The sequence below is a fragment of the Miniopterus natalensis genome, chromosome 15, assembly GCF_054644295.1.
Source record: "Miniopterus natalensis isolate mMinNat1 chromosome 15, mMinNat1.hap1, whole genome shotgun sequence".
In the NCBI taxonomy this organism is placed as follows: domain Eukaryota; kingdom Metazoa; phylum Chordata; class Mammalia; order Chiroptera; family Miniopteridae; genus Miniopterus; species Miniopterus natalensis.
This window is the reverse complement of record NC_142095.1, coordinates 13,734,686-13,759,121: the sequence shown is the minus strand read 5'-3', so window position 1 is coordinate 13,759,121 and position 24,436 is coordinate 13,734,686. Positions and strand designations below refer to the sequence as shown.

The window sequence follows — 24,436 nt, the reverse complement described above, 5'->3', positions numbered from 1 at the left end:
TGGGATGACGTCCAGAGGACACCAGGCGCAGGCTTCCCTTAGTCTTCTCCCAGTAAAGTCACTCAGGATGCTATTAATTCTTCCGGCAATGAGTTGTGACAACACGTCCAAAATGTTGTTCACCAGGGAAACTCATTAGAGACTCAGAGTTTTTACTGGGAATTGGTCACATGGGCAGCCTCTGCCTAGCATGTACCAAAATCTCAGACTCCAAGAAGGAAAACAGGTGTTCAGCATAAACCGTATGGTTTGTACAGTTTAGGCACAGTGAGCACAGGGAATGGTGGGAACACTCCCCAAATTTTGGGTATGTAGCTCCACTTAAACTACAGACCATTAACTCATTAAAAATGCAGTTATACCTGTGTAGCGTAGTAATTTGAGTTATGTGTTGAACTTAAATTTTACATTTATAATTTATAATTTATAATTAATAATATCTACTTTGTTGTTTATTTTTTACTGAAATTTACTTTTCTTGATTTTCATTACCTTATATCTTCTTATGAAAAAGTCATTCAATAAAATATGAATTAGTTAATACTTGATTTTATGAAGGATCATTAACAAATGTGAGCATGTTCGTATGCTGTTTTTACTTGCCAGTCACTTTTCATTGGATATAGGTAAAGAAGATTGAGTGGACAACCAGACATTTGCTTCTTCAGAACGTTTTAAAACTTTTAAAGATAATATTTCTCTTAAATTACAGAGTTAATTTTAATAGCATGCTTATTAAATATTTATTGATGCCTGTCACATGTTCAGTGTTGTGAGAAGTGTTATAGAAGCAGAGTAGAAGTATGAGACTTCGTTTTAAGAACCTGTTGTCTGGCTGATGAGAGACAAGCCAGGCATACATAAAATAGAATTATACTATATAAAACAATTTATAATAAAATCCCTATATGTTAGTTCAGAGAGAAGAAAAGCCAGTGAATTCTGATTTGGTCAGATGAGACTTAATGAAGAACATGGGCTATGAATGGACCTTGAAGGATGGCTATGGGGTAAATACAGGGAAGCTAGAAAAGCATTTCAGACCACTGACTCAGGATTAAAGGCAAGAAGAGAGAGTGGGCATGGTTTGTCTATACAGCAGTAAGGGAATTGACCTTAGGAGGCCAGTGGTGCATTTGGGGAATAATGACAAAGTCTGAGAGTGAATCTTGATTTTGGAGTGCCTTAAGAACCTGAAACAGAAGTTTAGATTTGTTTTCTAGTATGAAATCAGAAGCATCTGAAGCCTGTTCTTTCTTCCTCTCTCACTCCTCTCTTCCTCTCTGTCTTCCCAGGAAAAGATTTTATACAGATTGAATTGAAAGAAGATTAATTTTGCAACAGAACACAAAACAAGTTGACTACTTTCATTTCTAAATGTTGGCTTTTTGCATTCTTTTAAAACTAGAAGGTGTTCATGAACGTGACAGCAAATGATGTGTGTTTGCCAGAGCTGAAGGGACACCCACCTCAGACAGAGGTAGCATAATGTCTGGCATTTATGAAAAGTGTCTTGCTGCTGTGTGAGGATGAGCATTAACTGGAATATAGTATTTCTACATAGTTAACTGTGACAGTCTTTTTTTTTCATTCTTACAGATGTCCTTAGGCATGTATTTATCTTTTCTAGAGAAATTGACCAGTCAGATTTGTCAGATTTTTAAACCTTACATTTTATTTTAAGTTCCCAAAGCTAAAGAAAAAACTCTTTGGTCTGAGAATGGCTAAATAGCTAAATAGTGGTTTATTGTTTATTCTCTTCATTTAATTGTGGTTTACTTCAGCTTACATAATCTGAAAGTTCAGTGTCTGGAATTCTTAACCTAACCTTAAAACTGGTTCTAATGATGACCAAACTCAAAAACGCAGCACAAATTTAACTCTGAGGCCATATTGTTAGACCTCTTTGCTTACTCTAAATATCTCTACTAGCAAAGTTTGAGAAAAACCTTGCTCGATTTGACTTACTAGGACACATTATCTTTATACAAGGTTTCCAGGTCATCACACCCAAGTTTAGCTTCCTCTTGACTTTCTGAACTTCACCATGTGTTTATCACCAGGTATTTCCGTAGTTCAGCCCCACACTTACACCTCCCGAGTCAGTGAGGTTGCGGAAGAACCAAGTCCTGCATAGAATTTAAGTGTATCTTCTTTTCTAATGTTCTTTATATAATAGATTAGGTAATGGATTAGTCTCAGGTCAAACCATGGGTTAATATCAAATATATGATTAGAATCCAGTTCTCTTTGAAAAACATATTGTCTTACTCTTTTAGTTGTCATTCTAAGCCTATGGGATCCTTGAGCTCAGGCAATTTCGTTTCCATTCTGACTTTTCCAGACAGATAGCAGCTCTTTATTGTGGTAGAGGATACCTTTATTGGATTAGTAGGAGCAATTCTGTTCCAACTCAGTATAGATTAATGCAGTTACAGCCCTTGAGTACTCTTCTCATCACTCAGGTACACAAACTGAACTCTAGACCATCCTAGAAGAAGGGTCTCGACTCTCTTTGGAAATTTGGCACTCACTCTAATGGGAGTTAACAGTCACTGAATCCTACATTATGTCAGTACAGGGTACAAATTGAAATTTCAGGTAGCCTTCGTCGTATTCTTTGCCTGGCACTCTCCCATAGATTCATTTTATTCCTAGCCCATAAACTTTAAGCTTTTGCAAAGTTGAATTTCTGATCATATTGAAAGTTTGACTAATCATACTTTTTGATATGCTAATGGGAAAAATTGGAACTGTTTGTTTTTTTCTTATTTTGGCCTCAGGAGACCGTATGTTCAACTTACATATAGTTGATTTATTAAGGAACTCTTTAATTTGTTAGTACCCCGTGATTTTCAGAGGGGACCTGCTTACTCAGTGCTCAGTGATAAAGGCTTCATGTAATTTCTTCTGTGTTACCTTTTCCTTCCACATTATCCTTGGTCATATCTATTCAGATTGTGAGATTCAAGTCATGTTTTTATAGTAGAACCTCTACTCTGCGATTATGATTGGAGTGCATGTGATGTTCATCTCTCACCCGTAGGCAAATCAGTGGTCGTCAATCCTTGGCTATACATGAGAATTATCTGGGAATCTTTTTAAAAATACCAATGCATAGGCTCTTCTCTATGAAGAAAGGTATTGGTTTTTTGTTTGTTTTTTCCATAAACTCCCAAGGTGATTTGAATATGCGTCCAAGGTTTGAGAAACGAGGGATTAAAGGCATAAAATTGTCCATTAAAGCAGCACATAGTAACAGGCCATGTCGATTTGTCCACAGCACATTTTGTATATGCATATATTTTTCATTGAGGTATAGTTGACAGTACTTTACTAGTTTCAGGTATACAACATAGTGATTTGACATTTATACATTTTCCGAAGTGATCATCATGACAAGTCTAGTAACCATATGTCGCTGTGCAAAGTTATTATATTATCTACTGTATTCCCTATCCTGTATGTTACATCCCAGGACTTACTTATTTTACAACTTGAAGTTTATACTTAATCATTTTGTATTTTTTAAAGTTACATATGGCACTACCTAGAGTACTCTTTTTCATATAAACTATAAGTTTTTGATCATTTTGTTGTTGCTATTCTTAGTTTTTATTTGTTTTTTATTTCTTGAAACTTTTTTTCCCTTACTTCCAAATTTGAAATTGAGCCCCAAATTATCTATGTCAGTCTTCAAGTTCTTTTCCAGTGAGCCAAAGATTCTTAGCAAACTCTTAGGCAATAATGAACACAAGTATGCTCTTGTAGTCTTAAACCTTAACCCTTTTCTTCCCCTATAAATTATGTGACTACTTCTTTCCCTTTTTCCTGTTCTGAAAATTAGTAAACTCGTGACACACAAACTCGCCCTCCTCAGTGGCCTTTCTCTTCTGTGTTCCATCATTACATGCTTTGGTTTGTCAAATTTCGTATATAGATTCTAATCCTAATGAGCAGAGATTGGTTTGTCATTGTTTTAGATCCCCAAGTCCACAGGATATAATGTGAATAATTAGTTTACAAGTTTAGTGAAGAAAAATTATTATGAAGTGGAGAAAATGTCTTTAACCAGCATGTGCTGTATTCTCTGCCCTCCCCAAGATAGTGGTTCTGGTGCTGAGCATAGTAGATAAAGAGCCACTGGTGACATGCCCTGCTGGGAAGGAAGGCCTTGTGTGGTGACACATTTACCTGCAAAAACTGTTTACAGGTTGAGTAAAAATTTTGTTCCAGTTAGCGAGTACATATGACAGTATATACAAGTATGCGAGTTGATCCTTTAGAAATCTTATTTGGATTAAAAAACCCCACATGATTTATCAAATTATCAACTTGTTATTATAATCCTGTAAATCATCCAGGTAAATTCTCAGCTCATTCTGTTATGTTACTGTGGTGGTATAAACATATTAGACTTGTATATGCCCAGTTTTTCAGTTTCACTAAGAAAATACTGATTTAAATATGCCATTGTTGAGTTGTATAGATTAGTGGCCTAGCTAACATTGATATAACAACTCTTTTTTTGCTACATCAGTATTTTGAGTGGGCCTAATTGAGTATCAACATTTGTACTTCATGATTTAGAGTTAGCTTGGATGACAGTCAGGAAATCTCTTCATATTTTTAACCTTGAAGGAACATTAGTTTTCCTATAGTGTGTTATATTGGGTAGTTCATATAGGGTTAATTGTTACTGAGATCGGATTCTTCACCTTTTTTCCCCCTGTACATTTTAACATGCCATTTAATAAATGTAAAGTTATGCAAAGCGTTTTATATTAAATAGACTTGTTAAGTATGTCTTTCCTATCTGCTACATGGTTCCCACTGAGAGTGTTAATATTCAGATACTTGGTTATTATATATATTATTCAGGAATATGCCTATAAGAATCTACCATATTCTTGATCTTTGAATTATCACTGCTAAAGAATACATTCCACAATGGTGTTTTTTATTAGTGGGTGGAATATCTAAGTTTTTTTCTTGGAGAAGTTCCAAGGTATAAGGAAATAGGTCATGGTATCTATAAACTGTTTGGGAACCCAAGTATATTATGAAGTAAAAATTGAAGCTCAGTTGCCCTCTAGGGGTTCAGATTTAACACAGCACATGTGGAAGTGATTTAATGAGATCTTTTCTGGGAGGGGTAGATCTGCTGAATAGAGCTCTATTTTTCATTCTCTGTTAGCCTGTGACTTGTCAACAGCAAGCTGATTTAGACTATTTATTGCAAATGAGAACATCCTACTTTTGTAACCAACATACAGGTTAATTAAACATCCTTTTGGGAGGAGGGCTTGTTTTTAAAAGTCAGAGCACCTGTGCCAGAATAATCAAACCATCAACATATTTTCAAGAATTACTTGGTGACCGATCTACAGATTGTTTTCTAACACTTTTGTCTCCTCAGTGTCATCTCTGCATAGCACTTTTATGTCAGCTCCCTCCCCTCTTCTGCCAAAAATCAGTACAGAACTTCGTGAAATGATTTAGTCATGAATCTTTATGCTTTCAGGATGTGATCATGACATTTTTGTCCTTTGGTTTTTGCATCTTTGATTGGCTTCTTTGTCTGGATTGGTGAGAATACCTCTCCTAGTTTGAAACACATTGACTGTTGGCTCTCTAGCCTAAATGGTACTCAACTTCGCATTGCTTGAGGTCTAGGTGATTCCTGTTGGAATCTGTGTCTGGTGCAAAGTGCTCTCCTCTATAATTGCAGCTTTAGACTCTTACTGTTTGGGAAGAGGGAATACATTTTTTCTTCCCCATTATGGAAAACTTTAATTAAACTTGTAATTGAATAAATGGTAAATATGGAGTTCATTTTGCGTGCAGATATTTAAATATTTTGAATATTTGAGCACATTTCAGTATCAAATGTGAAAGTGTTTATTGATATATTTTAAAAGATTTGTATATATATTTTAATAATGCTTTTATTCTCTCTGAAGGATGCCATAAAGCTTTATTTCTTTTAATATTTAGTGGGTTTTTTTGCCTCTATGGTCATATTGAGCTTTTCAATTTATTTTCTCATGCTTATGGGAAAACCTCTATTAAAATTGTCAGACCCTGCTTTTTATCTATTAATTATTTTACTATCAGAAAACTATTGGATTTTTATATATGTTAAAATATTAAATTGGCTATTATATAAATTTGTGCTGTCCTGTATAGTAGTCACTAGTCATATTAGACATTTAATATTTCTTAGTAGCACTAGCCACATTCCAAATGCTAGATAGCCACATGTGATCTGTGGCTGCAATATTGGATAATGCAGATGTTGACCATATCCATCACTGCAGGAAGTACTATTGGACAGCACTGGTATGGAGACATGAGTCATCTTTTTAAGTGTATTTAAAAAAAGACTTTAATACTGGTAGTTCCCTCTAAAGTGAACTGAAACGTGAAAACATGTTTTTATATTCTATTTTATCAAAAGAATATTTTTGGAAACAACTATAATTGAAGCTGATCACATATGAATAGTTTTACCTATTTATCTTTAAAATCAGCATATATTTCTGATTATGAACTGAGTGCTATCAAATGTTTTAATAAACATTATATATTTTGGAAATATGTAAATACATCTACTTTATCTCCATCTTGTGGTAGAAATATATGGAAATCCTGTTCTTTCTCATTACTGTAAATGTAACATTGGGTGTTAAATGTTTATTAACAAAGTTTTAGGTCTTACTCAAGGAGCCAATTAAAAATAATTTAAACTTTGTAATCACTATGAAGGGGGAAATCCAGACCTGCACCTGGCATTCTGAGTATGTTAGAATATTCAAACAAAGAGTAGAAACATTTGAATCATGGTTGAGAGGAAATACAAATAATAAAACGGTAGCTCCTTACTTGCAAATGTAGTTTTGTGTTGTTAAAGAGAATTTCGATGAGTATGTTTCTATGATACATCTATGAAGTTTCATAAATTGTTTCTTATTGACACAATAGTTTTTAAAAATAAGCTTATTTTTATAGTTTCTAGTTTTTGAATGTGCTCACAATTCTTTTGTGGATAATTCTAACATTATTTTTGGAAATAAAAAAAAATTAGCCTTAAAACACAGTAAATGTAGCATTCTGTATATATAAAATTATCTTTTAAAAATATGAAATATCAAAGGTTTAAGAACATATTTCAAATAAGATTGATTTGTAGCTTTCATTTTCTTTGTAATTTTAAATTTTTTTATAACAATATGTATAACCTGATATTTTTAATTTTTGTATTATTTTAGGGGTTTTTTTTAGTTAAGGCTAATATAATTTACAAAGCAATATTAATTTAGAGTTTAGTTTTTATATAGACATGTCTGTGATTGCTCTATGAATCTAAAATAATATTTTAGTTAAATTCTAAGATTTTAGGAAGAATTTAATGCAGCAAATAGACGTTTTAGCTAGCTTAGATTTAGATAGCTTTTTTTAAAAAAAACCTCAATTTGTTTATCTTATTAATAAGTTTTTGGGGAAAATGGCCTTTAAATTTATAGCATCTAAATTACCTTTTTATTTAGAAGATACCCAAGTTAGGAGTTTGTTTGCACATGAAAGCTGAATATAGTGTAAGATATTTGTGGGACAGACAGTGAGCAGATTAGCCTAATTGCTGTTTAGGGTCATGTTTTGGTTTTCTTTGAAAGCCAAGCAAAGAAGTCTATACGTGATCTAATAGAAAGCAGAGATTTCCTTGTAAGGAAGATTTTTATGTAGGGAAAATTATTTGATCTTAGAAACTTAGCGTTAAATGGAGCCTTTGTGGTTAACTAGACCCAGTTCAGTAATCTTTCCAATAATATGTGAGACCTCTACTGTAATTTAGGCTTTCTTTATTTACTTCCCCCTGAATTTTATTGTTAGGTTTTTAGAAAACATCATTCTTTTAATAAAAAGAAACAATTTATATAAGGAACATATACTTCAGATTCTTATTTTAGACAGTATTGATTGATTCCCTGCTTTGAAAGTATTATTATTCTTTCTCTGCATCCTATTTGTAAGTTGTACTTTCACATTGTCAAATTTTATAATACTCTTTCTATAACCATAAATTTATTGCTTACTGCATCTCCTCTCCTTATTTCTTTGTTTTGATCCATTGCTTGACTGACTAGATTTATTGTCAAATAATTTATTTAAGAAGAGAGTTTGGGTTCTAGAATCCTAGATACCTATCATGTTTGGAAATGACTGCTTGTTGCCTTATACATGTGTGACATATATGTTGGGTATAAAATTTTCAGGTCATAGTTTCTTTTCTTCAGATCTTTGTACACATTGGGTTAGTATTTTATGACACTGAATGTTGCTCTGGGAAGTCCGACACCAGCCTGATTTTTATCTCTGCCCCAATTTGCAGCCACTCTGCGATACATGTTTTGATTTTTCTGCTTGGGTACTAGGAAAAGTCTTTTTTTATCTTTGAGTTTGGCAACTTAACTAGGATATATTTTGGGTGGTACTTGTTCTGCATCAATTCTTTCTGGAACATATTGTGTCCTTTTGCTTTGCAGATTCAGTTCTTTATGTCAGAAAACTTCTTAAATTGTTACTTAAAATATTTTTTTCTTTACCTTTTTTGAATTCTCTGCATTAGAGATAGCAGTCATCCTTGGGGCTTTGAAATGGGATTAACACTTGATATTATTTGCCACGTAACTTAGTGGCTGAAAGCTGCACACATTTATTATCTCACTATTTCTTTGGGTCAGGAATCCAACATGATGTAGCTTGGTCCTCTGCTTCAGACTCTCACAAGGCTGCAATTAAGATGTTGACTCAGGATCTGCAGTCTCATCTGAACCTTCGACTGGGGAAGGATCTCCCCCAAGCTCACTTGGTGCTTATTGGCAGCATTTAGTTCCTCTGTGGGATGCTGTACTGACAGTCTCAGTTTCTTGCTGACTGTTGGCTGGTGGCCACCTTCCATTCCTTGCCACATAAGCCTCTCCCACATGTGGCAGTTTTCTTCATCAAAGTATGAAAGCTCGGAAGGCAGTAGAAATCTTTTGTAACCCAGTCATGGCAGTGATATCCCATCAACATTGCCATATTCTTGAATTAGAAGGAAATCTGTAGGGGAATTGGATATGGAGGCTGGGATCATTCCAGGCCATCCTAGAAGCTACCTGCCCCAATAGTTGCCTATCACTTCTTGGTTTGCATTAACCTTTAAAAAAATTTCCTCTATATTTGCTATGATTCTCTTAAGTCATTCTTATAAAATCTTCCATTTGTATTTTATTTTTTATATATTTCTAAGGTATTTACTTAGCACTGTTATGGATTTGTTTGGTCTTCATTTTATATTTTATCTACTCTTTCATCTTGATTTTATCAACTATTTCTTGAAGTCCAGCTTTCTTGAATTTATGTTTTTAGTAAGTTCTTATATAATGTGACATTTGAGATGAATTTTCTTTTCTTTAGGGTGTGTTTTTAGAGTTGTCCTGCTATTTCTCAGAAAAATAGTGGGTGAATTACCTTTAACACTCCTGCCTCCCTTTTCTGATATGATTGTCCTCCCTGGTGGGCTGTAGTGTGAGGGCTGAGGTATGTTCTGTGTACTTTCCCAAAGCCTGGAGGTTGGGAGAGAAAGAGAATATAGGCCAATTCACTGTTTTTGTTAACTAGCCATCAGAGTGTTTCCTCTTTTCCTGTGGGGTTACCTTTGGCTTATCTTCTAAGCTTGGAGCCATAAAAACGGGCATAAACCTAGTGGCTCTTCTGCCTCTGCTGAGATATCCTTTGAAGTTGGGTAGAGGCTTTAATTCAAAGAGGTTTGGCTTTGTTTTTTTATTTTTCTCTAGGATTCCTGTTTATGCCCTCAATCTGCTTCTATCAAGAATGAAGAGTGCTATCAGTGGGAATTCTCAGGATTTAAAAAATCATTTTCTTTCCCCATTGTGTTCTAGGGTAAGGAATTGGGACTAGGACACTTGCCATGCTGAACCTTGCCAGGATCGTTTTTTCCTTCCTGAATATTACTTTTTGAAGCTTATGGTATGAGACTCAATGTGGCAGGTAGTCAATTTTTTTTTTCTTGTTAAACTTTTGTTTATCTTATTAAGGAAAGGTTTATGAACCTGCAATATCCTGCAGTTTTTACCCAGAATATGTTGCCTGAATTGTTTTCCCCCAAAATTCTTCTCAGTGGGACCTCCATTGACAACCCTACGTAAAATGTAACCCAGTATCTCCACTCTCCCATAAACCCTTAATCTTTATCTCCTGTTTCCCATAACTCTTACCATGTTTAATATACTATACAATATCGTTTCTTGTCTGTCTCTTCCTTTTGATTAATCTTCAGAAGGGCAGAGACCCTGTTTTTTTTTACTCATTTATCCCAAGTACCTAGAACAGGAATGGAAATGCTCAGTAAATATTTCACAAAAGAATGAATTACAAATACGTTGTTTGGGCTGTTTTTCTACTGTTGTTGAGGGGATGAATCAGCCTGCACTAGGCCAAAACGTTTTTTGACTGGCCTAAGGTAAAAAATGTTTTGAAGTACAACCCAGTGTACACATACATATGTGTTTTTGTGTATTTGCATTTTATAGATGAAATGCAGTGTACTTTGATATTTCCTGTTCTTTATTTTTAAAAACAAGTGTTTTCAGTCTAAATTTTCATGATTCACGAAAGAGTTGCAGACTGCAGTTTGCATTAGGCAATAGGTCAGCCACAAAATTTCTAATGTGAATAGAACCTTATGTGGCTGTTTGGAAGTGTTTTATTTTAACTTCAGATTTAATTTGAGAGTACTTAAAATGTTTGTTTTTTAAGTTTCTGTATCAGCTTGCTGTTATGAGAAACTGAATATTTCAAAAGCTACGGATCAGTTGTTCAGTGAAAATGAATGTAATTTGTAATATGTGCAATTTCCCTCGTGGTTTTTTGTTTTTTTTTAAGTTTGGGCTCTTTTCTTATGGATGGAGGAAGAGCTCCTTCCTGATATATAGGAGCAATTAATTAGCAGACAGAAATGGAGCTGCAGTGGAGGTAAAAGTCAGCCATGAGATTTATTTTGAGATCTGAATAATATCCAGGATCAAGTAGGTTGGGAGCAGATTGTTAGAAATCTTAATTCATCTCTCCCCCCAGCTGTTATGACTTAACAGGCCAGGAATTATGCATATATTCAATTAACTAGAAAGTAACAGATACTTCCCATGAAAAATGTAATGATGAAACTCCTTCAGTGGGTGCTTGATTGTGTTGTAACCATATAATATTTTGTACTAATAATAGGAGACCTAGGAAATAAACTCTGTTTGACAAAAAATATGATGATTCTCTAGTTTAAAAGTTCGTAAATTTCGAGAAAGCTCTCTTTTTAGCTTAAAGTCAGCAAAGCAGCTGCTGTTTGAATTTACTTTGTAAAACACTGAATTATTCATTTCCATAAACAAAACTTCCTTAGTAATTATTTAGCATTAATTTATTTCTCTTTATTTCAATCAACCCTGTTGACATTCTGTTTTAAAGTTAAAAATATTCTTTGTGGAATTTAACAAATAAGACGGTGGTGACAGCCACTTTTTCTACTTTCTTCAGCTCTTATGACAGAAAAATTTATAACTCTTCTTTAATTTCTATGTTTTAAGTATTTTATATTTTAATTAATTTTTGTTATTTTAATGAAAGCTAGCAATGAAATATAGAATAAAAGTGAAATTCTTATTTAGCAGTGTCTTATAAGTAGCTTCTTAAGACCAAGCTCCATATTACTGACCTGTTAGACTTTGCCTTAATGCTTTATGAACATATATGATTAACAGCTATTATATTGCATTCTGACCATGAGAAATTATTAGAAATATTTAAAATAAGTATTCACTTCATCATTTGCACTCACAGGTTGATTAATAGACTGTTTAGTAGGGGGAAAAGGTAATAATTGTTGTTTTATACTTCTTGGACTTCTTCCAGCCATCTTTGCAAATGTAGGAAGAGTCCTTTAAATGTTGTGCTTCCTTTCTAGTGGCCTGTGGTGAGCCCTCCTCCTTCAATCTCTCATTTTAGTCTTGCATGTGCCCTCCTTAGGAATCAGTTTTTACTGCCATGGCCGTGTGATATTTGTTGTCATTTTCCCATAATTGCTGTTTTGTTTTTGTATCCTCATTGGAAGATATGTTTTTATTGATTTTTAGTGAGGGAAGGAGGGAGGGAGAGAGAGAGAGAGAGCGTGCGCGTGAGCGAGCAACATCCAAATTATTTCCAGAAAAAGCAGGACATACTGGCCCATTCTTGCTGAGCAGGGTAAACTGTGGTGAATCCTAAAATAACAAAATAATTTGGTCATTTTAGGCAGGTACCTGCTTTTTGGAGTTGGCAGTGGTGGAAAGAGTATGATTTAAAATGAACTGTTTCTTTGCCCATCTTATAAATATCTGCCTGAAACAATACTCTTCTGTGAGAGTGATCAGTCTTTAATAAGACCATATTCCTAACTAGTTGAGCTGATAAATAGTGAGGTGGTTTTAAAGAAGTCAAGTTTATTTTATGTCAATTTTCTGTTTGCCCTATATAAGATATATTTAATTACTTTATTCCATTTCTGTGTTCAAATTAATCAGATTCTGCTACATATTGGTGTTCAAATTAGAATAATTCTTTAATCAACTGTGTTATCCATGCCATGGTAGACTAGAATGGAAAAGCTACTCTTGGCATATTGAAGATGTGTGCATTTTATTTTCTATTGTAATTTAAAAGTAAAATCAGAAATATTGATTTCTCCTTGACTGGAGAGATGATTTAGTTTGAATATCAGTCTGATCTTAATCAAGTGAGAATTAATTGAGTTGGAGGTATTAGATATTCAGTGATGTTAACTGAACCATGATCAATCTAGAGAGAAGCTTTCTTTTGTACTATGTTGGAATTATCAAATAGCTCATGTATGCCAATGTAAAATAATCTTTTCATGTTCATCCTTCTGCCTTCTTTGTCTCATTATGTGCACCACTAAATTCATTCTAGACACAAACTAATCTTTGAAGTAGCAAGCTAATAAATCACAATTTAATAGAAAATTAAAAGCATAATAATTTTGTCATAAAATGCTATTGTTGTCAGAATTTATATTTTCCAGTACCAAATTTTTAAACCAAGTGATTAAAACCTCTGCTTTTCAAGTGTACCTGGGACTTTAAAAAAAATCTTAGTTTTTCTTTTATAAAATGTTAAACATTGTAAGAATAAAGTGAGCAATAGAGAATTATTTTAATGTTTATTTCCAGAAATAAAAAGAGAGTCTGTAGAGTTATATTGGTCTGGAATGTGGCATGGGCTTTTCATTTATTTTTAAGAGTGTGATAGCAATATCATAAGTGTTGTGAAAATATAAATGGTGAGATAACACCTCCATAGGACTCGCTCTTAAGTAGTAAAATTGTAAAGTCTTTAAATAAACTGCAGCCAGAACTGAAACAATCGATTTGCCTTGTTAACTAGGGATGCTACACTTATTAAATGTCTAATTAAATTGAGCATAGCATGCCTTTTATGTTTCTTCCGTTTGGGCAGTTGGTGTGACCATGTTAAATGAAAAGAAAGCCAATGGTGTGACTTTTGATGGTGTAATTTCATTTTGGAAGAGTGCTTCTCACTTGGCTTGGGTATAATGGGAAGAGTAGGATCTCTGTAGTTGTATATTTTGTGAAAAGGAATGTCCAGATTTGCATTTGGGAGCAATTAGCATTTAATGAAATTAAGCCATACATGCAGAAATATTCCTAGAGTGCAGTGAGTGTGGTGTTCTTAGTGAGATGTAGAGGGATTTCCTCCATCTCCCTACCCCACACCCCTGTTGTTGCTAAGCAGCAATTTAGAGGGAAAGGGCTTGTTTAGGAAAAAAATAGAAGATGACTTTTTCACTCTGCTCATCAAAGCCAAAGCTCCTCTTATCTGGACTCCACTCTCCCCTCCCTCCACCAAAGCTACTACTTTAAAAAAAAAATACATTTTTAAAGGTTGACACATGTACAGACTACCAAGACACATTACAGATGTGCTTCTTCAATTCTTGTTCCCAGGACCCCCCTGTTTTCCTTGTATCCTTAAATTGCAGTATTTTTTAAAACATTGATGGCTACTAGTTTTGTTGAAGAGGATGGCCATCTTTTTTTGCTCCATAATTTTAAAACATCTCTTTATTTCTAAGTCTTCACCCGAGGATATACTTATTGATTTTTTGAGAGAGAGGAAGGAGAGAGGAGGGAGAGAAAGAGGAAAGAGAGAGAGAGAGAGTCAATGATGTAAGAGAGAAACACTAATGGGCTGCCTCCTGCATGCCCACTACTGGGGATGGAGCCCACAACTGGGAATTGAACTGGTGACCTCTAGGTTCATGGGTTGTCACTCTACCCCGAGCCATACTAGCTGGGCTTCCATATATTCTTTAGCACAATAGGAGAGTATAGGATTTTGTTACACAATACTACATGAAAAGGCCCTTCTGTTGGATTAGGGATAGGGTGAGAATATTGTATTTCGTTTTTGTCCTTCAGACTGTATTATTCATCAGTTTCTCATTTTGAGCAAGATCATCTAGGATATTGTCATCTGACGATTCATAGTCTGTGATTATGCTTATACAATCAGTTTTCACCGTCATCATTAGTTTAGAGTAATGCTATTAGTTTCTTTGCGTTCATCTTCTGATTCATCTAACAACTGTGAAACATCTTTTTGTCAATTTTCCTTTTCCACGATAAGCAGTGTATGAGTTTACTATTGCTGTGACAAATTGTAAAAGTTTTGTAGCTTAAAACAAGACAAATTTATTATATTACAGTTCTGTAGTTCAGAAATGTGATATAGATCTTAGTAGGTTAAAACCAAGATGTCGGCAGAACTGTATTCCTTTCTGGAGGCTCTGCGGGAAAGTCTGTTTCTTTACCTTTTTTAGCTTCTAGAGGCTTGCCTTCACAAAGCAGCTAAAACAAAATACCATAAACAGATGGTTAATAAACAACACAGTTCAGGAGGCTGGAAGTTCTAGTTTTGGGTGCCAGAATGGTTGGGTTCTGGTGAGAGACCTCTTTCGGGTTGCAGACGGCTGACGACTTGTATTCTTACCTGATGCAAAGCAGAGGTAGGAAGGAAGCTGTCTTCATGAGGCTTATAAGGACACTAATCCCATTCATGAGTGCTCCACCCTTGGGACTATATCTAATCCTCATTACCTCCCAAAGGCCCTGCCTCCTAATACCATCCCACGGTGGGGAAGTAGGAGGCAGTAGGGTTTTGGGGGGACACAGACATTCAGTTTATAACAAGGCTCCCCCAGTGTTTGGCTCATGTTCCTTTTTTTTCCGTCTTTAAAGCCAGCAAGATAATACCCTTCTGACTTTGCTTCTAACATCACATTTCTTTCTCTTTTTTCTTCTACCTCCCTTTTCCACTTTGAAGCTCCCTTGTGATTCCTTTGGGCTCACCCAGATAATCCAGGATAATCTCCCTATTTTAAAGTCAAGCTGATTAGCAACCTTAATTCCCATTTGCCACCTAACCTAACATAGTCCTAGGTCCCAGGGATTAGGACTTGAACATCTTTGGGGGCTATTAGTCTAAGTAGTAGTTAGAAAGTGAAAAAAAAAATCTTAAATCTCAACCGTATTCAAGAAAACAAACAAAAAGAGTACTTTCATATACTCATGAACAATAATGTAATACATTAGGTAACACATAAGGAAACTGATGTAATAATGATTTATTTCACTCTTGCATCACTTTACTAGGTGTTTCCCTCATTTTGTTTTCTTATTTTAGTCATTTTTCCTACAGTTGGGAATAATTGATGAGTCATCATGAAACAGTTCCTAAGATGTTATAGTAAAATGTTTCAAGATGTAGGAAAAATAAGATCATTAAGAGTCTATATTGTAGCTTAGTTTTACACAAAGATCCAATGAGCCTATATAATAATTGCAAGATAAAATGAGTTTTATTACAAAATATGTCAATTTTCTTTCTTTTTTTGAAGACCTTTAAGAAAGATAAATAAAAGTCATGAAATAACATTCTTGTAATAGAATTATAAAAGAAACAAAAAATAAAATTGGGTCCAATGGTGCCTGATTATATAGTGAGGGTAATTCAGTTGGTTTTCTTAAGGTACTTCTTTGATGCCCATGTGGTCCTCCCTCTTCCCAGCCTCCCCCCTCTTTGCTGGATGCTTACATGCTGGTATTCCTCAGAGGTTGCCCAGGGCTTCTTGTTTTCATTCTTTTTATAAGTTACTACTGTCAGAGTAGCATCCTCAGACTTGCATCAGACCCATATGGCTGGACAGCCCTACTTACAAGTGTCACAGGCCCCTGGACATCTTTACCCCATCCTCTCCCTTCACTGGCTGCCGCCAAAACAAGATGACATCATGTGCTGTTCCTTTTCTGGTGGTTTTTAAGCCGTCAAACTCAGCCATTATGCACCCAACAAGAAATTCATGAGTTATCCTTGACTCCTTTATCTGTTGCCCTTACAACTAATTATAGCCCAAGCCCTGTCCAGTTAATTATATCCCAGGTCCTTTCATCTAGTTCTCTCCATTCCCACTTCCTCTGCCTTTTTAGCCCCATGCCATCTCTTGCTTGGATTATTGTACTAACTTACGAACAGTTTTCCTATTATTTCCACTTCTGGGTCCCTGTTCCTGCTCTTCTAGCTTTCTGAAGGAAATTTGATTGTGCCTTTCCCCCGTTTCAGCCCTCCTGATGATTTCCATTGCCCTTAGAGCCTAATCATTTTGACATTGCTTCCCAGTCATGACTGGCGCATGCCTTTCCTCCACCTCTTGTTCACCAAACGCGCGTGCACACATGCATGCACAGCCAAGCAACCTGAAATGTCCAGCCTTTCTGAATTATTCTCTGTAATGTGCCCTGCCTGTTCATCTCCAGACCTTCTGCACTCTTCTCGTTGTCCAGAACATTCTGCCTTCTCCTCTTTAGCTAGCTTAGTATAGATAGTAGCTTAAAAGTTCTTCTCTTGGGAAGTACTCTTGAATAGGTTTGGAGCTCTAGTTCCTTGTTTCCATGTACCCTCCCTGCCTTTTCCCTATCAGAGCAGATGCCAAACTCAATGGTTAGTACTTTTTAATTGCCTGTCTTCTTCAGGGACGATTGTTAGCTCCCTCAGGGCAGGAGCCCTCTCTGCCTTGTTCAGCTTGGAAACCCCAGAACCTAGCACAATGCTGGGGACATAGTATAAGTACTTTGAAAATGTTTGTTGAATGAATGATAGCTATTTCATAAGCCTCTGGATAAATAGTGAAAATATATGAAAAATTAAAATTTTGATTTATTGAATCAGTTAATGCTTCTGAAGCCTGAATTAGCTCATTGGAGAGTGCCTAGTGCATTGTAAATACAAGTGTTAGTTATAATTATCGTTGTTGCTATTGTAAAAGCAGGATTATTTTCTTTATCATTGTACTTTGGAAGTTTAAGAAAAAAAGAGAAACATTTACAGTTGGATCTCTTCTTAAACATGGCAGCATGATTTGGCGATTTCCCATCTGCAGTATTTTAGTTCAACCTTTGGAAACAAACATTTTTCTAGGCATGAATATAGTGAAGAAGCCACTAGTTCAGTTCACTTGTCTTGTAAAAGATGCTGTTGTTTCTGCATGTTACGTTTTTCCATTTGAATGATTAATTTTATAGATCCCTTGAAAATTGTCTGTGGAACTTTGTAGTTGTTAGAATGTGTGCTGGCAAATACTCACTGATACACTTTTTTCAACTTAACTGGACTTGTCCTAATTAGCTTCGCATCCAGTCTGGAATTAATAATAATACTTGGATTTGTCTGGAGTTGAATTGGATTGAATTCTTCCCAGAAATCAAACCACTGCGATCATTGACTCAAAACTTGCAAGGAGATCTACAGTTTCGTTGCTAAATTGTATAAATGAATGTACAGAGTCAGAATCTTTCACGGGAACTTCGTGAAATACTGTTCATGCCATCACTCATACAGAGTAATGTGCTCTGTGGCCTTGTGGCCTTGGTTTGCTTGGGCTGAGCAGTCGTTGGAAGGAGGAAGACAAGCTGCTGTCCTCATTGTCTCTGCCTTCGTCACTGCATTGGGAGCTGGTGAGCTCAGCACTGAGGGTGACCTCCTGTTGTCTTCAGGCACTTTTTACTTCACAGCTTCCAGAAGGGACTGCGATTACTGAGAGCAGCATAGCACTTAGGCACTGTCTGCAGGGACCTGACATTAGACCGTTCGTGATGAAAGCCTTCACTTAAAAGAGAGCTTTTCCTGAGAAAAAATAGTTTTAGACTTAAATTTATAGTACAGATTTGAAACTGCAGATACTTTTGTCTGAAGGAAAATCTTACTAAAAGTCAGCACCTACCTAAGTCCTCCCCAAATTGTCTCATTTTCAGTTCTACGTTTTTAAAACCTCTTAGGATTTAATAACTGGTCAAAAGGTGTTTTATACATTGTTTAAAGTATATCTCTGTTTGTACTCTTATCCAGTTCTGTAAAAGCAAATGGTTTTATGCTTAAGATTTCCAGTTGTAGAGCTGATGTTATATTATGAACTTAGAGTGATTTTAAAATTTGCCCTACTACATGTCATTAATATGCAAGACCCCCTAAAATGTTTTTCATTTAGATTAAATTGAAGTTCTAGATTTAAAGATGAAATCATTAAGATGATGGTGTAGTCACAGAAATTTTGCACATACCTTATATGTTAAAATTCTAAATTATATTGCTATCCAACTATATCTTTGCTTTTTGTAATACAGTTGGAAAAAATAGGTACTTTATAAATACTCTACTGATTAAGGAAATAAAATTACTAGAAAGTTAGAAATAGGTGCTATATCTAAAGGAGTTCTGTAAAAATTTATAAGTTTAGGATTTTTAAGAAATTATAAGTCTGTGGAGTTATAAATGGAGTGGTTTCTAGTCAAAGATATGAAACATTGGGGATTATTTCTTTTAATTTGGCATGTTTTTAAAGTGTCATATCTCATGGAATGCTTTGGTTGTAACTGGATGACTGCATTTGCAAAATAATGTTTCTTAAACTTGAGTAAAAAGTGTAAAAGATCAAGTGCCCAGTATCTCTGTTTGTATGCATAGTTGCTCTATAAATACTTATCCTTAGCTTAATTAAGAAACTTTATTCTTGGGGTTTATTGAAATATGAAAATATAATAAAAGTTCCATAAGTTAAATGAGCTAAAAACAATTCTAAACTATTTACTTCTCTTACTGCCTTTATACAGAGGTTCCCCCAAAGGTTTTTTTCTATACAAACTAGAAATTATATAGGCTACTTGTACTTAATTACAGCATGATTATTTTGTCCATTATCTTAGAAGACTAATGTTAGGACAAGACTTAACCTCTTTCCGTTTTTTATAGATGTACTTGACCCAAATTTTATTTTACCTAAAGGATATTTTTACTAATAGTTTCGTATATGGTGTTAAGTGGGTTATTTTTCAGAGAAATGAGTGTTTACAAAAGAAAGATATTCTCCCATGTTCTTTGATATTTTAAAGAAAAAAAGTCTTGAATTCTTTGTTTTGTTTCTATTTATCTATCATCTATCTATCTGTCTGTCTGTCTGTCTGTCTATCTGTCTGTCTATCTGTCTATCTTTATTGTTGAAAGTATTACAGATGTCCACCTTTTCCCTCCTATTCTTCCTCTCCACCCCACCATCTGCCCTACCTCCCAGGCCTTCCGCATACTGTAGTCTGTTTCCATGGGTTATGTATATATGCATATAAGTTCTTTGATTAAAAAGTCTTGAATTCTGCCTTTAACTACTTTTCTTTAAAGTTTGGAATAAATTTTAATAATCTCTCTACTCTCACTATTGATATTTATTTACACTATCTTAAGATATACTTAAGTAAATGAAATTTTATTTTTATAGTGTTTAATCGTAATTAAATTATATAGAGATCTTCAAAACTCTTTAACATTTAACATAATATTGAAAGAAGCAATTTAAATTGGATTTGTTTCATTTGCCATTGTAGAAATCAGTTGGCAGTATTAGTAACATCATTATTATATGAATGTATGCTAATGTGGTATGAAAGAGAGATCCTCATTAAAATTGTGTTCCTAAACAAATGACAAAAACCCTACAAACAGCTTGAGGCTTTAGGCCAGTCACAGTTATTCCTGAAGAGATTTGGACAAGTGTGAAAATAGACTGTGCCTTTATTGTGATCAGAACACATAAATGCTGTCTCACATCAGTTCCCTACTAAGGGCATTTCTGTTTATATTAGAGAAGGAAATCTTAAAACAGTGCAGTGCCTAAACATTCTAGTGTGCATTTCTCAGTGTAAAAATAAAGGATTTGTTAAATTCAGAAAGTGCACTTTTGATAATAGCCATTGTGTTTGTGTGTCCAGAAAAGGACTGGGGTTTGGTCAACTAGAATATTTCATTAGGCAAATTCTTTCTTCTAGACATTAACTGAGGAACTGGTCTGGAGTAGGTCTGTGAGGTTCCAGGAAGGGGAAGGTGGTGCAGGGGATCAACCCACATGGTTCCTCACCACTGTGTCATAGCAGTTCCCTCCGAGAAGCCCTTCACCAGATTTAGTCACTTCTGGGTTAACTCAATGTACATGTTCCCTGTGAGTATTGCTCATATCTTAATTTTTATTTGGGATCATAATTCTTGTTTCTAGAAAGGTAGATTTTAATATGCTACAAATAGAAAAATTAACCTGTAGGAATGCTAATGACATTCCAGAGTGAAAGTTTTTGACAGCCATGATCTCTACTGATAATGAGCTGATTGTAAGTCTGCTTTGCCTTTTGAGTTGTAGGAAGTCCTTAGTCAAAGGGCACAAAAGATATTCCCCTTGGTCTGATTTGGCCTGTGTGTCCAGCTCATCTGCACAGAGAGGAATGAGAACATTGGTAGTTGGAACAAAATGGACACTTGAGTAGGTTCAGGAATCAGAGAGCAATTGGTGGGACTGCTGAGACTAGTGAACAAGAAGCTAAAGGAAGCTAATCCTGTGTATGTTTGAAGGTGGAGTATTATATGTCACCCATAATTTAATGATCAGACGCACTGCATTATTTGCATTAAAGTTATTTCTTGCATCTGTTGTCTTTGTTCCTATTCTGTCACTTATCCTTCAAAGTGGTCTATGATGCTGCAGGTAGATACTGATATCTATGCTGAAAGGCTCTCGTCCCAGCAAAGTCCCTCTAATGAGTTATTATACATTTAACAAATCTCAATCATTTCCAGTTTGCTTGTGGTTTAAAAATATTTTTGTGACATAGTATGTCTTCATGGAGACTCCTGAAATTACCTGCTTGCTTTAAAATAATTATAAATTATATTCCTTAGTAACTGGAAACGTAACACTTAGCTCAAGAAAGGAAATCTTGATAACTTTGTATTAAAGAGTTACACAAGATATTCAGAAAAAGTTGTGTGTTTTTTTGCCTACTGCTTTTTTTTGAGGATGATATAATTTATAATTTATTTTTTTAAAAATATATCTCTTTATTGATTTCAGAGAGAGGAAAGGAGAGGGAGAGAGAGAGAGACAGAAACATCGATGAGAGAGTCATTGATTGGCTGCCTCCTGCATGCCCTCGACTGGGGATCAAGCCCGAAACCCGGGCATGTGCCCTGACCGGGAATTGAACCCCTAGCGCCTGGATCCTAGGTCGATGCTCAACCACTGAGCCACGCCCGGCCGGGCAGGATGATATAATTTAAGGTCTGACCATGGAAGTGGTAGGCTATTTATTACAGATTGGAGGTGGCAGAGCCTGGAAACAGAGTGGCCAGTGGTGAGGAGGAAGGACCAGAATAGTTCAGGAGAGTAGCTGTAGAAGGCAGGGAGCAAAGGCCACACTGTCCCGTGGAAAGGGGGAGAAGGGAGAACCAAGTCTGACCCTGAACACACGTAAGACAGATGAGCATTATGGCACCAGGCCTTCGTGGTTGGGCCTGAGAAAGCAGGATAGCAAAGGGCCAGTATGGTTTAAACGGCAAACTACCAGAATGAATTTGACAGCCGTTTGAATTCTCAGGGACATCTAAGAGTGGACTCAAGAATGGGTTGGGAGCCCTGCTATCAGAAGTTAAGACACCAAGGCGAGTTTGTCTTAAAGAACAGGGGAGCCTTGATGCCATCGGAAGACATCCAGAGACCAGACACCAGATGCCCATGCCTGGAAACAGCTCTTTTATACTCATTCCTTCTAGAATATTCTTTCTCTCTGTTAGAAATCCTACTTATTGTCTACATCCCATCTGCCTCCATGCAGTCTCCTCACTCTACCTCAGAGGTCCTCTCTCCCTCCTTTCAAGTCTCAGTCTTTATTTCCGTAGAGTAAATGTCACCTGCCTCATGCTACCTTTCATTCCTGTACGTGCCTTTGGTGGAGCATGTGCTGTGTACCAAGCAGTGTAGGTAATAGATGCTAAGTTATGTTTTAGAGCTGTCAGAAATTGTGTTGATGCAATTGCAAGCCATTTTTTTTCTTTCCAAATTTTTAATTTCAGATTTTACCAACTGTTGCAAGGAGTCTGGAATCCTTATGGTAGTAAAGTGCCGGAAAGAAAATTCTGCATTAAAAGAATGTCTGACTGCTTAGTAAGTGGTAACCTCAGTGTTTGTGCTTCTGTATGTATGTGTATGGAGTGTATGTAGTAGGTAAGAGTATGTTACTTTACTCAGTGCAATATATTCTATACTTCCCCCCCACCAAATCCATCATATTTTTAGCCGAGTCCAAAATTTCAGTTTGTTAAAGATTATTCTTTAAAAAGCAGCATGTTTATAAGTGTCTCTTTAAATTATGTGGGTCAGCATTGTATCTGATTAAATATATGAGGTTTTTAAACAAAAACATGATTTTTCATGTGATTTAACCAGTTTCTTTTCAAGAACAGGTTGATCTATAGAATATATTATAGATGGGTTTATAGGTAAGAAAGAGCATTTTTTCATCTCTGAATAAGAAAGGGCTCTACTTTATTTACTATTGACATTCCATAAAATGAATGTAGCCACTATGCTTTGCCATCTCTTCACAGTGACTCCTTGAAGCATTGTTTGCACTCTTGTTTCTGCCTGTCTCGATCCCATTCATTCAGTAAACTGCACTCTGACTTCTGTCCTCACCCCACTGAAACTGCTCTTCCTTCGGCCTCTAGTGGATTCATGGGAGCCACATTGAATCTCTTTTCAGTCCTTGTTTTCACTTGACCTCTCTGGAAATCTCATAAAATTCCCTTCTGTTTGGCTTCCCTCATGCTGCTCTTTCCTGTTCCCTAATGTCCGTATCTACTTCTTTGCCTTTCCCCCCAACCTGTGACTTACATTTGGTTCCCTCATTCTCTCCTCATTCCTAAGTCTGAGAAAGCTCAGCTGGCACCCATGGATTCCATCACTACCTTTAGGTCATGGCATTTCTCTGCTGCTTTCTTCAGGTACACAAGTGAACTCAGCTCCTTTTACCTGTGCATTGTGTGTCTCTGTTAATTATACAGCCGTCTAGTTTTGTTCTTGCCTCCTAACTCTCAAGTGGTCATGGCCTATTGGTTTCACTTCCTCAGTCCCCCTGGATCCGTTACGGTCCTTTTCATCACAGCTGCTCCTCCATGGCCTAGGCCCTCAGCATTTCCTGTCTGGGTTATTATAATAGTTTATTTATTGGATATCCTGCCTCTAACTTTGCTGCCCCCTTTAGCCTATCTACCGCATGCTGTCAGATTCACCTATGACACAGAGCTGCTCTTACAGTTGCTCTCCTGATAGTGCCCCATCGTCTTCGGGATAGATTTTAACTTACTGTGGCATAAATGGACCGTCATGATTTAGTTCTTGCCCTTTCTAGCTACATCTCAGGACCTTTTTCCTATGTGCATAATCTGCCATAGGGTTCCAGCTTACTTACAGTTCTTTATGCATCACAGTTTTCCCTCATCTCTGTGCCTTTGCACATGTGGTCCTTCAAAGTGCAGCTCAAGCATTTCCCCTTGATATCTCCCCTTCCCACTTCTTCCATGTTTCCATGGTGCACTGAGCCATACCTCTACCATACTACTTTGTGTTCTTAATTATAATTAATTCTTTACTTGTCTGCTCTGTAACACCATGGGCTCCTAGAGGATGGGCACTGTGCTGCTCATTGCTGTATCCTGGTATAGTGCTGTTTAAAAACCTATTAGATCTTTTTATTTTTTTCCTTTCTTTGACTAGTTAGGTAGCCTAATGTTTACAGTGAATTTGTAGCCATTACTAAAAATCTCCTTTTAAAAAACTTTAAAAAAAATTTCATTTGCAATTGACATTCAGTATTATTTTAGTTTCAGTTGTTAAAATCTACTTCTAAAGATTGTGCTGGATGGACTGGATTCCCAA

At 35.8% G+C, this 24,436-nt stretch overlaps 1 protein-coding gene across 1 annotated transcript in view; it reads left to right on the top strand.

Annotated features, from left to right (window-relative positions):
* The window catches only part of CMC1 (C-X9-C motif containing 1), a 46,056-nt gene that overhangs the window by 14,759 nt on the left and 6,861 nt on the right, over positions 1–24,436 (top strand). Inside the window, exon 3 of the mRNA XM_087824909.1 lies at positions 22,573–22,663. Coding sequence (XP_087681035.1) covers positions 22,573–22,663 — 91 coding nt within the window. The remainder of the gene's footprint in view (positions 1–22,572; positions 22,664–24,436) is intronic.